The 16,249-nt window shown below is 35.6% G+C and overlaps 1 protein-coding gene across 4 annotated transcripts in view; it reads left to right on the plus strand.

Annotated features, from left to right (window-relative positions):
* Nucleotides 1-16,249, plus strand: part of TTC3 (tetratricopeptide repeat domain 3) — a 74,947-nt gene that overhangs the window by 24,614 nt on the left and 34,084 nt on the right. For 3 of the 4 annotated variants that reach the window (XM_087937631.1, XM_026700519.2, XM_087937630.1), the window contains exons 12-20: nucleotides 2,956-3,118; nucleotides 3,253-3,301; nucleotides 4,937-5,054; nucleotides 9,558-9,615; nucleotides 9,966-10,023; nucleotides 10,816-10,891; nucleotides 12,524-12,661; nucleotides 14,443-14,523; nucleotides 15,220-15,332. In XM_087937631.1, the coding sequence (XP_087793757.1) occupies nucleotides 2,956-3,118; nucleotides 3,253-3,301; nucleotides 4,937-5,054; nucleotides 9,558-9,615; nucleotides 9,966-10,023; nucleotides 10,816-10,891; nucleotides 12,524-12,661; nucleotides 14,443-14,523; nucleotides 15,220-15,332 (854 nt within the window). The remainder of the gene's footprint in view (nucleotides 1-2,955; nucleotides 3,119-3,252; nucleotides 3,302-4,936; nucleotides 5,055-9,557; nucleotides 9,616-9,965; nucleotides 10,024-10,815; nucleotides 10,892-12,523; nucleotides 12,662-14,442; nucleotides 14,524-15,219; nucleotides 15,333-16,249) is intronic. The other variant, XM_087937632.1, reaches the window with a different exon arrangement.

The raw sequence follows: 16,249 nt of genomic DNA on the forward strand, positions 1-16,249 counted from the left end.
TGACAAAATGTCATAGTAGATATCAGTGGTGGTATTCAAATTTTTTTTACTACCGGTTCTGTGGGCATGGCCTATTTTGTGGTTGTGGCCTGGGGGTCATGTGACTCTGTGGCTTATTTGGTGGGTGTGGCTTGGCGGTCATGTGACTGGCTGGGCAGAATATTTCCCCTAAAAAGAAAAAGAAAAACTCAAGAAAGGCAGAAACTCAGCCCCTCCAACCTTTGCTAATGGGCCATTACTCTGGCCTAGGCCAGTCTATTTTACATAACAAAGATCTACTCCAGGTAGAGATATATTAGGAATTCCCCAAAGCCCTTTCATTACATCATCATCCAGCAAGGCTCAACCAAATCTGGGACTCAGGACAGCCTACAGAGATGCCCCTGCATGGCCCCATGGGAGTCTGACAATCAATCAAAATACAAGCTCAAATTCAAATCCCAACAGAGGGCATTCTGGATTTAAAACCAGAAATATTTTGTTGGATTCATTTTATTTTACACATACAACAGCTGCTAGAATTGTGTTTGCACAACAATGGAAAAAAAAGATATGAAAATGAATTAAAATATTAGAATGTGCAGAAATGAATAAATTAACAATTACAAATTTACAATCAAGGAGAAGGCTTAGAATACTTTTTAATATTGGATTTCTTTTATCAGTGGCTAACTAACAGAAACAGAAGTTAGAAATGTAAAAATATAAAAGAAAACACCAATTATATAAGGAAAGTTCAGTAAAAAGGATAAGCAAATATTAGTATTTGATCATTGTTAATGAGTAGATAACTTTGAAAGCATACACACACACACACCCAAATACTGCAGATAAAAACTATTTTTTTTACTTAATCCGCAGACAAAGCCACTGCAATAAAAACCCTGGATTGTTCCCCCAAGGACCCAAAACCTCACACCAGAAATCTCAGCCCTTCTGCCTTTAAGAAACCCCCCAGGCAAACAAGCAAGACAACAAAAAGCACCACTGAAGTACAGCCATTATTAAGATAACTCACCTGGAGGTCCCCTTTTCCTGATAACTGGCAGAATTAACCAAGTTACTAATTTTCTCAGAAACCATAAAAGCAGCTGGACTTCATGTAAAATGTCACCTGGCCTGTATGCTGCAAGCATCAACATCAAAAAATGCTAGGACATGTTGTTATGTTCCTATAAATTAAAGCTATATTTTTAGATTTTTCCAGCTGTACCTGCTTTTGTGTGTTTGTGTATGTGTGTGTGTGTATGTGTGCGTGTAGTTTTCAGTTGTGTAGGGAGTGTGTTTTCAGTTGTGTAGTTTTGTGGATCTGCTGCCAATCCAGTCAACTGAAAACACACTCCCTACACAATTGAAAACCACACACACACACACACACTCATAAAACAGATACAGCTGGAAAAATCTAAAAGCTTTAATTTATAGGCACATAACATTTCACATAATTTAAAAGAATTTCCATACACACACAATGATAACCTCACAAAGCAGCTGCTTTCTAAAAATAGAAAAGCAGCTAAAATTTCCCAAATTTTATATGACTATTTTTTTAGGAAAAAAGTTAACATACTTACTGTTTTTTAAAATCAGGGGACTGCAAACTTGACAGCTTTAAGACTTGTGGATTTCAACTCCCAGAATTCCTCCTCCAGTCATGTTAGCTCAGGAGTTCTGGGAATTGAAATACACAAGTCTTAAATATTGCTGAGTTTGAAGACCCTGCCCTGATTTAAATAAGAAAAAAAAAGCCACTTACCCAATTGAAAAAAGCAAGCAGGCATCAGGGATGAGCTGGATGCAGCACAAGCAAGGCAGAAGGTGTGTGAAGGAGGCAAGTGCTGCTTGCTGGAGGCTGGAGGGGGAGGGAGGTGGATTAGTTTAACAAGGCTGGCAAGGCTGAAGCCTATGGGCATCAGCCTGGCCAGCAAGGACCTCCGAGGGCTTTTAGAAGCCCTGGGGAGGTGATCGCGACGGCGGTGGCTGGAAAGCTCGGGACGAGGCTCGGCTGAGGGAAGGAGCTCCAGGTGACTTTGGCAACATGGTGCAAGGCAACACGATACCTTGGCTGGCTACGCGAGGACCCGGGCTAGAGGGCATGGCCTCTGGAGGCTCCGGGCGAGGCCAGGTGGCGGCAAGGAGGTCCACGGGCTTTTGGAAGCTGCTGGCCCACTAGGGACCCACGGCGGCTTGTGGAGCTACGCTAGGCTGCGGATTGAGGCCCCAGCCAGTGGAGGATGCTGGAAGCTTGGGGCAAGGCCAGCGGGAAGGAATGCCGGGGGTTCAGCCCATGGGGGTTCAGGCACCGGGGCCTCAGTGCTTACCTGGTCCTGTAGGCAGGTCCTGTAGGAGGTCTTTTGGGGAAGAGTAGATTAGAGTAGTCTAAAATCAGCTTAGGCAAGCAGTCGCAGAGCAGACTAGCATGCATAAGCAATAAGACTACGTGGCAGTGCGTTTTTATAGGGTGGGATGGGCGGGCTGAGCATTGTGCAGGTGGGGCAAGCAAGGGAGCGGTGACCGCTCGGGTGACCGGGAATCGGTTTGGGGAAATGGCCAGCCAGAAGTCGCTATCGGTTCTGCGACCCATGCCATATTCTTGCTACCGGGTCGCCAGAACTGATGCGAACCGGCTGAATACCACCTCTGGTAGATATGTATTCTATAGCTCACTCTAATGTCAATACAACTATAAAATTGCAGTTGTTATACTCCCAAATCCTTTGTTTACATACTTGAATATTTTCATTAGAATAGCAAGTGGGTAAATGAAATAGTGTTTTAGTCTGCAGTCTCATGAAAGGTTACGTCTGTGTACAATATTGAACATAATCTTTTTGTGCTCAGCGACATAGGATTGGGTTGCAATATGAAGTAGCTAGCAAATTAAGAAATGTAAATGTTTGACAAACCCTTCTATTTTAAAATGATATTAAGCCTTTTCCTCATCTCTTTTTGTAGGGACATTATCGATTTTGTGATGCTTTATCATTCTTGGGTGAGCATAGAAAGGCATTAGAAGCCAATGAGAGAGGTCAGGACCAGTGCAGAGAGAATGCTGAAGGAATTAAGGGTCTTATTGAACAACATCAGAAGCTTAAAAATCAAATGGAAGAAGCTAGAGGTAACCATTTTTTGTTTAAACTAATTATTTTTTATTAAGGCAAATTGTAAAATAAATATATATTGAGTGGAAATAAAGTTTATAATTATGTGTTCTGTATGATATGAGTTACTCAGTTTTTTAAATGCGTTTAGGTATAAAGCAAAATAAATACAGACTAAAGAAACAACTGTCGCAGAAAAAGTAAGTTTAATTCAAAATTCATATTTCTAAGTAAATGAGAATCTATAATAACAGAATTGTTTGAAATGAGATGGGTAGCAAATTTAATAAATAAAATTATTAATTTTACTCAGTAAATCTCAACTGTTACAGATTTTGTAACAGTTGAGACCAACTTTTGTTTTAAAACACATACATACATACATACCCATACTTACATGTACCTATATATTCCTTGCATTGTTCCCTATGGGTAAGCAATATTTACCAATGGTCCAAAAGCAATAAGAAGTAGTGGACAAAAGTAATTAAAGGGAAGAGATAAGATCAAGGGAATCTAAATCTAATATTACACCCACACCATTTACTATATCCACACTTTTCTATTCTTGAGGACCATCCTTGCTTCCATTAGGTCTATTAACCAATTAATAAATTGCCTTTGTTCTTTAACCTTATCATTTGTTTTTGGGAAGATGTCATGAAGACCACCCTGCCATGATTTTTCCTGTCTTCGTTTTCCTATTGATCCATTCATCTATCCTTCACACATTTCTTCTGTAATTTAATCCTAAAACATTATATAAGAGAGCTAGTTTGGCCTAGTGGTTAAGGCACCAGGCTGGAAAGCAGGAGACAGTGAGTTCTAGTACTACCTTAACCATGAAAACCAGCTAGGCTATCTTGGGCCAATCACTCAGTCTGACTCACTTCCCAGGGTTTTTGTGCAGTGGTGGGATTCAAATTGTTTTACTAGCAGTTCTGTGGGTGTGGCTTGGTGGGCGTGGCATGGCTTGGTGGGTGTGGCAGGGGAAGGATACTGTAAAATCTCCATTCCCTCCCTGCCCCGCTAAACTGCTTTCCAGCTCCGTTCTCCTGTGCAGAGCAACAAAAGAAGACCCAGCTTATCAGCTGGGACTCGGGAGGCAGAGAATAGATAGGGGTGGGGCCAGTCAGAGGTGGTATTTGCCAGTTCTCTGAACTACCCAAAATTTCTGCTACCGGTTCTCCAGAACTGGTCAGAACCTGTTGAATACCACCTCTGTTTTTGTGGGGTAAATAGGAGGAAGGAGTATTGTGTGTGCTCACCCCCTTGAATCATCTGTAAAAATAATAATAAAGGCGGGATATAAATAAGGAGTGGGCCCTCATACTGGCATTTATTTTATAATGTCGCTCAGGATGCAGTCATTTTTCACCATTTTTTTCTCCCAAAAAAGAATTCTTAAGTAATCCCTTATCTTTGCATTTAACTATTTTTTTATTTTTCTCCTGGTTTACCCAATTCTCATTTCTCTATAACAAAGTCAGCAGAATGAATACATATTTTCATTTTTCCCTTTAGTTGCATACTCCATATACAACATATCCCTTTTATGTTTCTATCAATATTTGCATGTTTTAAAATTTCTCAGCACACCCCATTTAATAAATATTTATCAAAGATTTTATTAACATGGAACTTAGTCAACCCAAGAAAATCACTTACTCTGTTAAAATATTATTTATTTTATTAACAAAGATTTGTTATACTGTATTTCTGGGTGATAACATACCTATAATACTCTTGCATATTTATAGATGACTAAAATAATAATTGTCAATATATGAACATTTATTTTTATTTGTGTATTTGTGCTTGATTAATTCCATTAGTTCTTCAGAATATGTGTCATTTGGTAACCAAGAATCAAAGAAAGAAACCAAGAATCACAACGAAAACAAAAAACTATGTGATTCTCATCACCATCCGTGTCAGCAGAAGCAAACAACTGTAAGCTATAAACCAATGTATTAGAAAAAGAACATAAAGCTGATCTTGAGAATAGAAAAGGAGTGACTGAGCTGTTAAGGGAGGGGGGTCTACGAAAAGATTGCTTGGTCATGAGAAATATGAAAGCAGGAAAAAAAACTCACCTCGAATTTGACGAATATAAATCGAAACAGAGAGACTTAGACAAGCTTACAAGACTGATGTCAGCCCATTCAGGCAGGCAAGGTAAAAATAGAGGTATTGCAGGGAATTCAGGAATGCTCTTTGTTGTATTATGGTGGAATAACGGAATCTTGAAAACCTTATGTATTACAAACGAAACTTATGGAACTATGCTAGGCAAATATTTTGAGGAATTTGTTTCATTTTTATCTTTCAAAAATAAGGAGTCTAAAAGGCCATTACAAACTAAAAGATTGGGAACCAATATGTTTAGTTCAGCTGATTATGGAGAGCATCCAATTGTGAATGTGTCAGAGGAATATTCTGTAACTATTGCACAGAGAAATATGTCTGGTTTTTTTACCAGAGCAGTCATTTTCACTTTAGATCCTTGCCCTTTGCTATGGTTTCAAAACCAAGAACATTTGCAAAAATTATGATAATTTGAAATAGCCAAAATGGTTAAGACTGTCAGTGTTTATGGGCAATTTGCCACCCCCCCAACCCCCCCCCCCCCAACAAACCCCACATTTAAAAAGCTCTGCCTGGATATTTAACATTACTTACCCAGAAACTGTTCTAAAGATTTAGAAAGCTGTTTGCCAGTTCAAAAATTATTGGAAGTGTGTCATGAATTTTACCTGGATTCTGGGATTGATGCTATCCTGATTTCAGCTTTTTTCATGCACCAATGTCTTCTAATTCATTTTCAAATTCATGTAGATAGTGAACAACACATTCCAATCTTGCATGTTACAAATGTCAAAATTTCATTTGCCTGGTAGGCTAGAAGTGAACATACACATTTACTACTAAGATGAAATAAAAGTTAATACACAAAAAAGTGTCACCCCTCCTTTGGGTAGGATAGCAAAATCCATTCCTTATTAATCATGGAACTTTGTATAATCTGGTTTTCTCTGCACAAACACACTGGATCCAGTTTGGTCATATTGGAATTTTAGAGATCACGTTTATCTCTTTAAAAAAAAAAGTGGACTTGTACTGTTTGCAGCTTGAAACAGCAGTCTGTGGATAGTTTTCTTTTACTTTAACTCTGGGGGCCCTTTAATGTTTTTCCTATGTATCTGCTATTTTAGCACTACAACTGCTAAAGAAAATCAAGTCTGATGTAGCCATAGTGATCCTACTTATATCATATTGGCCAATTCTGTACACAATTGGCCAGAATTCTCAACTCTCTCAGCTGTAGGACTTTGCATCTACTGTAGCGGGATTTCATTCTTTACTCTGATCCCTTTTTTATGCTATTAGATACTTCACTACTAAATGAGCATCATATATAGCTGTAGTCAACAGTGGTTCAATAAACAGTATTATTTTGTCTAGAAAGTTCCACATTTAAATAATCTATGAATCATTATTTATTGGTGCCATAGGAAAGAGGTGTAAGTCACTTTGTACTAAACAGGTATTTTTTTCTTTACTATATTGGTGGAAAATAAAATTATAACTGAATATTTGCACGGATAAATTTTGCCAGTGTCAGTAGCCCTTATCTCATCAATTAGTGTTTAACTGGATTTCATCCTACTAAGAAATGGGTCCTAGAACAGAGGTATTTTTAGCCAGTTTGTAGAATATAGAATTCAGTGGAAAAGCCTGCATACTGTTCTTGAGGCTATAACTTGAGGCTATGAACATCTGGAATCTGTTTTCTGAAGCTTCTGAAGTATTTATTTTTTTATCATTATTGCAGTAAAAAGGATTTTAGAGTTGGTAAACATAAATCTCCCAGAACTTTGTGCTTCTTTCCAAGACTTTACCTTTATGAGAATGGACTCTTTTGTTCCTAATGTCAATATGACTTTTGCAGGTCTCAAGAATATACTGAATTTTCTTTTTCTTCTATTCTCATACCTCTTAACCCTCAAATTTTAGATGCCCATAGAACATTAAAATTTCTTATGAAGCTTAATATTTTGTTTTGTATGAGCTTTCCAGATTTCCCGTGTCCCAATGTGCCTAGTGAAGAATTAAAGTTTCCTCTATTACCAAGGCCAGATGACTGAGAGATTACATTTACACCATATAGACTTTAATATTGAGAAACTATCTAAAATCTCTCACGTTACCATACATAATAACAGCATTCTCCACTAATGAACCTTTTTAGAGGGAAAATTCTAAAATTATAACAGGCATGAATCTATCCTTTTGTCCAGCATCAAAGGGGGAATTGATTTTTACATTTGCTTGGAAGATAGGAATCAAGTATCAGTGGGATTTCTGCTATTCCTTCCAATTTATTTACTTAGAGCAGGCATTGGCTTGTTTTCTACTTCCATTTATCTCAAGCATTCTTCTTTGCTTGTTACTCACTATTATAGTGCCATTTAAAAAAACAACAACTGCCTTCATGAGTCCTTCATTTCCAGACTTATTCTAATGATGCCAGGAAAAATAGAAGTAAACAATGAGTTGTGGTTTGGGTAGATTGTTTTCCATAGAGAGTAAACACAATAAAAAAGCCGCAATGAACTTCCAGCCACTATACTTACCAAACAATGGCTGCAGAATCTGTTCTCCTGTCTTTTGACTAGGCTCCCAGATCTTCAAACTTCAAGTCTCTGATTCTGGATCTTCATTAAACCTCTCTGCTTAAAACTAATTGGCTGATCTTCTGTCTTAGTTGCTGTCAGCAGGAGCCTTATGATCTTGTGAGGTCTGTCAAGTCAGGATGGAATCACAGACTCCAAGCAGTGCTGGAGAAACTGTTCTCCAGAAACAGGATATGTTATATATTGACAACTGGCTTTGGTGTTTAGATGTGCAGATTGAGATGCTGCTGCCCTGGGCTTTGATCAGGAGGATGTGTATATTAGGATGTTGCCCTGAGGAATGTGAGGCTCAAGGGGAAGGAGGATTGCCCTTAGGTGTGTAGATGCCTCCTTAAGTGTAAATGTATTCTGAGAGGGTCTAGTGTGGAATTGTGAGTTTTCCTTATCTTGAGAGGAATTTGTTTCTTTGAGAGAGCCAGTGAGGTGCTCTTCATCATTTTCAGCCCAAGTATAAATGCCAAAAATAAAGTAGAATAGAAATGGAAAAAAGGTTTAAGCAGTTTCTTTGTATCTTTATTTTGAAGTTGTCAGTGGATCAAAGGTGGCTGGGGAATGGGTGACCTGGCTGTGGGGATTGGGTGTCATAGGGGCTTTTACCTTCCAAAACTGTAATTAGATGCCTCTGCCTGTACTCCTCCCCCCCCCCCCGCCCCCTCATTACCTGAAGGCAAGTTTTGTAGCAGAGCCATACCAATCTTGCCTCAGTTAAAGTTTAAAGGGGGGGTTGAGGTGGGGGAAGCACATTAGATTTTTTTTTAAAAAAATAACCAACAGTGACATTTCCAGTGTGAAGGGATACTTCCTCCGAGATATTGCTATTTGGTTTGATTAAGACTGCCAAACTCTGGATATTTTTGCAAGATATTCTTCTCGGTCTTTTTTTTTTTTTTTTTACTATAACTGGGAATGCGGCTTCTGTTTTTCATTGTAGATTGTCAAGGCTTGCCTTCTGTCAGTATGTATCTTTTTCTTTTTGGAATCCCAAGCACCAAGATGCTATATATATATATATATACTACTTTTACTGTCTCTCATTCTGAAAAAAACTATTTTCCCAACTATTCTTCAAATAAAACCAGAATCAATAACAGCATGTCCAACAAATCTTATTTGCTGCCCTTCCCTTTACATACAGATAAAGGAGGCGGTGACACTGTATTTTTATCCTAGGGACAATACTCATTAATAAGAGGAAGACTTTTACTGCTTTAACCCTATCTAGGAAGCTTAAAATGCAGATCAATGTATCATTTTAGCTCTGAGAGATGTCTTCCAAAATTAAATAAAAATACAGGTAGTCCTTGACTTATGACCACAATTGAGCCCAGAATTTCAGTTGGTAAGTGAAATATTTCTTGTGAATTTTGCCCCATTTTATGACCTTTCTTGCCACAGTTCTTAAGTACACCACTGCATTTCTTAAGTTAGTAACATGGTTGTTAAGTGAATCTGGCTTCCCCATTGACTTTGCTTGTAAGAAAGTTGCAAAAGATGACCACATGTCCCTGAGACACTACAATCTTCATAAATATGAGTCAGTTACCATGCATCTGAATTTTGATCCTATGGCCATGGGGATGCTGTAATGGTCATGTGAAAAACAGTTATAAGTCACTTTTTTCAGTGCCATTGTAACTTTGAATGGTCACTAAATGAACTCTTGTAAATCGAGGCCTTCCTGCATGCTTAGATTAAATTCTTTTCGTCTGGATGTGTTTGATACATAAAATATAAAATTACATGTTTTTTTAATTATCAGATGGTCGGAAATACAAAAACTAGAGAAAACATAGATCATTTATCAGTTTTTACAGCAGGTAAGTTAATATATTTCTAAAGTTGTATGTACTTATAATGAGAGACTCCTAGTAATAAAATAACTAGTGAAATTGAAAGATTTTAAACAGTTGATGTAAGATTGTACGTCTAAATGCATATGATCAATGTTAAATACTGTGTCTTTAAACCAATTATATTCATGTTTCTAAGCATTAAGATTTGTAATTGTCCATGTGATTAGATGATTCTATGTACTTTGTTTCTTTATATACTTATTTCCATATCGCTCCTTATATTCTTAGGAATAATAGTTGCAAATGTGATCTTAAGTTTGCCATTCTTTTTAAAATAAGTAACAATATGCATTTTTCCCCTTTATTATTACCAGAAGTAAGTGAAAATCCACAAAAGCAAAGAAGCCACATGGATGATTCTGAAAAGATGAAGTAAATGTTCTTTTTGTATTATGTAGTCAGAGCAGATGCAGCAGCAATGCTCTGATGGCACATAGAACTTTAATTCTATATTATCTTTTAATGTTAATTGCTTTAAAGATTTGCAGATAAATTTATATTTTTGAAGTGCATTTTCAAACTTCTTTCATTAAAAGATGCAAGTGTCTTTCATGCATCTTTAAATAAAAACACAAATACTATACATTGCAGAATCAATTACTGTGACATATTTATATTTAGAATTAACACAATATGCCTGTATACCTAAGAGCTTTTCTTTAAGAAGTAAAGATAATGCCTGGCTTCTCCACGGTATACTTGAAGTAAGAAAGTGGGAATGACTTCCCTGAAGAATTAAATGCAATTTTAGTGTGTCCTTAAGATCTTATTACATTGTTAGAATTAATTGACTGATCCACAATTTTTACTTTCTTTACATTCTAAAATAAATAAATAATTTTTAGAGTTTCTCAGTAGTTATACATTGTATACAAGGAAAAAATGTTTTATTATTCTTTAACTGTAAAACAGGGAATTAAATATTCCATATTTCATATATCAGTAATATATTTCCCAAATCCCTTTTTTTAATAGTCAGGTGCTTTATTTTTAAGAAAGGTATTTCAGCATTCTTTTTCATCAACATTATTTCTCTTATTTCTTTCAAATCCTAAGAGAGAAGTATGCAATAAATGGTCTGTAAAAATACATTTTTCAGAGATTTAGAGAATGAAAATCAAGTTCTTAAACAAGAATATAATTCTTAAATTGTTTTAATTGCAGAGAACAACTGAATTTGAAAACTGATTCTAAAAAAGTTGTGGAGAAATATAACTTTCAGTGTGGAAATGTGCAACAGGTAACAGAATAAATAATACATTATTTTTTAAATATATAACAGCAAGCATATGAATTTACTGATTATGGAAAGCTTACTGGATAGAATATATGATTATTAAATTGATGAAAGATATGACAGAGTTGTACAATAATCTTGGCAATCATTAAACTGCTGATGTTTATATTAAGCAATTTTGTTGATAATTTCTTGATGTTGAAATTAAATAAATAAATAAATACAATTTTCATTATCAGGTAAAGCTCAGTATAGTTCAGCATGTCTCTCTGGACCAGCTAGTCTTTAGAAATATTCTATAGAAAGAAGGGTTCTCGTCTTTTTTGAAAGCCAGGAAACCTCTCATGTCTGCTTTACTACCTAGGGTTTTACAGGTAGTCCTTGACTTAAAACCAGATGTTTAATTACTGAAGTTATAACTCAGAAAGGTGCTTCTGTCCATCATAAACATTGCCCTGCAATCAGGTTATTGTGATCTGAGTCCTTGCACTTATGACCGGTTGCCAAGCACCCCACGGTTGATGCCATCACTATTTGCATTCTTTTGTGTCGGCCTTGCCAGAAAGTTAAAGGCGAATGTAACAAGGAAGATTGCAAGCTGCTACTGCCTGCCAAAGGATTTCCTTTCTCCTCCATGCTTTGGGGTGGGGTGGGATAGAAATTTTCCCCAGTCTGCAGAAACAAACCAGGATCTTTTAATATAAAGGCTATGAGAATATAAAATAGATGTGGGTCAATAGAGGTAGTCCTTGACTTATGACCATAATTAGGACCAGAATCTTAATCACTGAGTGAAATGGTCATTAAGCTAGGTGCCTAGATGACCACTTTGCTCAATGACTGCAACTGGGAGAGCTGGGATGATTGTGAGATTGTGATCATTGAGCAAAATGGTCATGTGGGCATCTAGCTTAATGACAACTTCACTCTGACTAAGATTTTGCTACCAGTTATGGTCGTAAATCGTACCTGTATTTACTGTATTTACATCTATTTTATATTCTAATAGTCTTTATAGTAGGTTACAATAAATTTGAGTAGAAGAGACTTGTAGAGCTGTAAGATATATAGCAAGATAATCTTTTTCAAACATAAAGGAATGGATATTTATTCATGATGAAAAAAATAAAGTAATTTCCATTCAATGAATCTGTTCTTATTTGCGAGAAAAAAATGTAGGTCTTTAACTCAAGAATAATTTTGAGGGTTCTTTGTGTATGTCATACAATAGGGATTAGGACTATTTTATGCTGTGAATGTATAACATTAAAGCAACAGAAAACCTAAATTGAAATCAAATCAATAAATAATTTTCCTAGGATGATCCACAAATGTAAAATTTTGATTAGTTTGTGAGATTTTTGTGATTTTTTTTTCATTTGGGACAATCATGTAAAGGTGTTGTATGTGCTACGGCACATGCGGTATCACCTTTAGGGTAGGACTGATCAATGTGTGAACCTGTTTAGATTATTAGACTATCATTTCCATTCTTATTGCTCATGCAGTTGCAATTCTGCTGAAGGGTTATTGCCTGTATAGGATATAGTTTGTTTCCTAGAGGATTTTTCTTAATTAGACTACAAAGAATTTTTGATACAATAAAAACAACTGTCCTTATTTTGGATTTTGTAGGGGGATGTAATACTTTCATTAGAAATGTTGAAGACATATATGAAAAATGGATCCACATCTTTAATGAATCAATGCTTTCACAGTGCTGAACAGTCATTTGCATTACCTTTAAATATGCTAGATCCATCTCAACTACAGGTAACAGAAATAATTCTATAATCTGCTTACAGTAATGTTTACTTCTTAATGAAATACGCTATGTATACTTTTCCCAAAATGCTATTACAATTATATATTTATAAAGAAGCTTATGACTTCCTATATTAAATATGTTGATGCCAGAAAATATAATTAGATATTGGTAAAAAAAAATCTGTCAATTAACAAATTATAAGAAGAATATGTAAAACACAGTTCAAAATGTTCTGGATGGAGAAAGGCTTGGAACAAACTATATTTGCTCTAGAACTTTATAGACAATTTGGGTGATTCCTTTAGGAATATCTGTATCTGTATATGATATCTCTCAACTGTTTGAATTTGTTCCTTCCTGATAATTGATGGCAATGAATGTGTTCAGATACATTTAGCAAAGTGCCTGGATTTGTTTGTTTTGACCTTTTGCCAAAGAAACATAATGCATTTATGTTCTTCTATGAGTATATACTGTCTACAAAATGATACTGCATAACGGCCGGCTCCTATAGTTCTGAAAGAGTTTTATTTTTTTCTCTAAGTTAGATAGTTAATCCATAGACTAAAAATTGTAGGAGCAAGTAGCTAATTGCGGGAGCAAGTAACTAATTTTTAATTGAATATGAGAGTGCATACTATCATTTGGCTTTAAATCTCCAAACACATAGCTCTGAAGTTACTTCTTGAGTAGATTTAATATCAATCTCCCTATCGTGATTAAGATAAATTAGTAACTTGCACAAAGTTACAACTTGCCCAAACATAGCAGTTGATCACCCACTGCAGTACATAAAAGTCAGAGAGTTTATACAGTATAGATTTTAACTATGGGCTTCTTTCTCCTAAGCTTCCAAATTAATGGATATTTGGCACGACCCTTTATATATTTGGAAGGCAGTTTTGTTTACAGTGTGTAATGGTTCCCTAACTTGGAGCCACTTTTTCCTGCCACACCAGCCTTAATATTTTTCCCTTATGATGGAAGTCTTGAGATATTACAAGTTCTGTTTATTTGGAAGGCAACTAATTTAATATACATTCATATTCTTCCAGAATCTGTATTTTTCCTATAGATGGAATAAAACTCTTTCAGTGATTTTTTTTTTTTTAGTATTTAAATTAAGATAAAATAATCTTAAAAAGAATAAGTTTTCAGAAAGTCTAGGTATTTTTTAAGAAATGAGGTAGTAACACAGAGGATAATAAATATCTTAACAAATAGCTGGCCACAGTTGGAAATCACGTACAGATAAACAAACATGAACTGAATGAGAATAATCATCTTGGTGAATAACATTTCAATAGAAGATTGCAGTTCTATTTTTTCTGAACCGTTCAGCACCCACATCAACACTGACAGGGCAAGTTACTGTATATAAGCAGAGGGCAAACCCTGCTCTCCTGTAGCATTAAAGATGTTAACCTAGTCAGGTAATGAGACACCCGCAAGAAAACAACTACGCTCAGAGAGCACCAAGGAATGAAGTCACTTTCACACTTTTCAGTAGTATAAACAAGGATATTTTTCAAGACACCCATTTGACCCCCATTAGCTCATATCAGATGTGTTAATTGCTAGTTCAAGGTGTTCTAAACGTTTGTTCATAATGGCCGAGTTTGTATCTCATTCTAAGCTACAGGAGAAAGGAAGGGATGGAAGAGTAGCAAAAGGCAAAGAGTTGTATTATGCTTCAGTATTGTGTATGATCAAACCTGTATTTCTGCCAGAATATGTTAACAATAAACATTTACACATCTTCTAGTATTTTTTTTAATCATTGCAGTGTCTGAACCTTGCTCTTGTTGATTATGTTGTGATCATATATGGATATGCCAGTGCTCTCCTTGGAATAGGACAGCCTGAGGTAAGGCTTCAAGCTATGATGTTTTTTACAACCTACCTACCTAACATAGGAAAGTATGAATGTAAGATGCTTTAAATGGGCATGAAATTAGTTTGAGTAATGCTTTTCAGGTCACCTCTTTGCTTTTTTCAGCTCTTTTCTTGCATCAGAGTTGCTACAGCTATTTTTTTTAACCAAAACTGAAATATTGCTTAGGAAAAAAAGTATAAAGGAAGACAATAATTCTTAGCATGAAATATGACTATACTTATATTTCTTATGATATATCATCATTTAAAGAAGTTGAGTAGTTGAACATTTGAGAAAAAAGTGCTGCATTATTTTATTAATCGTTGTTTGTACAATATGATCTTCATCAATTTCTTCTTAATTGTTTGTGTTTCTATAATGGAAAGATGTTTGAAAGCTTCCAAAAGTCTATTGTCTCTTAGATCAGCTTAATGTGCATCAGAGGAATCTACACACATAACAGAACTGGTCTCAAAAGTATTGTTATTGTTACTATTTATCATAGCATTTCTTTTGCTAAGATAAACTGCTTTCAAAAGCAGAATGTATCAGTTGGTGCTAATTGATAGAATAAAAACCACAAACTATAAGCCTCATTCATTCTTTACTTATTAATTGTACAGTAGATGACATTTGTGTATCTGAAAGTTTGCAGAGTGCTTTTTATCTCTTTCATTTCTTCCACAGGAACTAAGTAAAGCCAAATATCATTTTGATAAAATAATTGAGCAGTATCAGAAAGTGAGATTCAACTGCTTGGCACATTATGGAATTGGAAAAGTATATTTGAGACAAAATCGGTGAGTAGTACAATAATAGTGCTATAATCTGTTGAAACATTCATATACAGAAATTGATTAATAAGCATTTGTTATCAATTTATTTTATTTTATTTGACAATTTCAGAGCCAACTCAAGGCTCTTCTCCTCCTCCAATTGTTTTCTGTCTCTTGGCCTCTAGAAAGAGTCAACTTCACTGTATTCATAAAAATAGAAAGGGAATGGGGAGTGTTTGGAATTTCCTGACAAAAAGGAAGTCTGAATCAGGTTTCACTATTGATTTGACCTGATATGTTTTGTTCCTCGTTGCTTTGCTGCTTTTCTCTCCAAGGAAAGGATGTGCTATCTTCTTGACATCTAATAAAAGCCTGGGAACAGGAGAATTAATCCACTGTCTCCTGTCACTGCAAAAAGGATTAGCCAAAGAGCTGGCAGCTTAACACTACAGTGGATATAGAAAGATAAATCACCTCAGAATTGTTTCTACCTTTAATACAGCACATAAGCAGTACAATTCAACTGAAAAGCAAACAGAAATCTATCAGAGTAGAAAATATCTATAATAATGTGGTTGCATAAGTGTGCATACCCCAAACCCTGACATTTTAATGGGTGTGCAGACTTTCTATATGCACTGCAACAGTTATAACATTCCGGAAGCCTGTTCTATAAAAGGGCTGGAAAAGTATGTTTAGATAGTGGAATCTATTTGTCTTAATTTTCCTCCTTTTAATTACTTTAGGAATATTTTTTCTGAATTGATATTACACACTAAATCACAACCCAGCCAATTACAATTTAGCTAGGAAGTTAAATGAACACAGCCTACCTTGTAAATATATGCATCAGAGCATCGTGCAAACTCAAAAACTGTAAAAAGACTAAACTATGGTTAAATATATATAATAGTAAGTGTTAAGAGGATAAGGAGGGAAAA

The sequence above is a fragment of the Pseudonaja textilis genome, chromosome 7, assembly GCF_049901715.1.
Source record: "Pseudonaja textilis isolate UNSWEBS1 chromosome 7, rPseTex1.2, whole genome shotgun sequence".
NCBI classification, from domain to species: domain Eukaryota; kingdom Metazoa; phylum Chordata; class Lepidosauria; order Squamata; family Elapidae; genus Pseudonaja; species Pseudonaja textilis.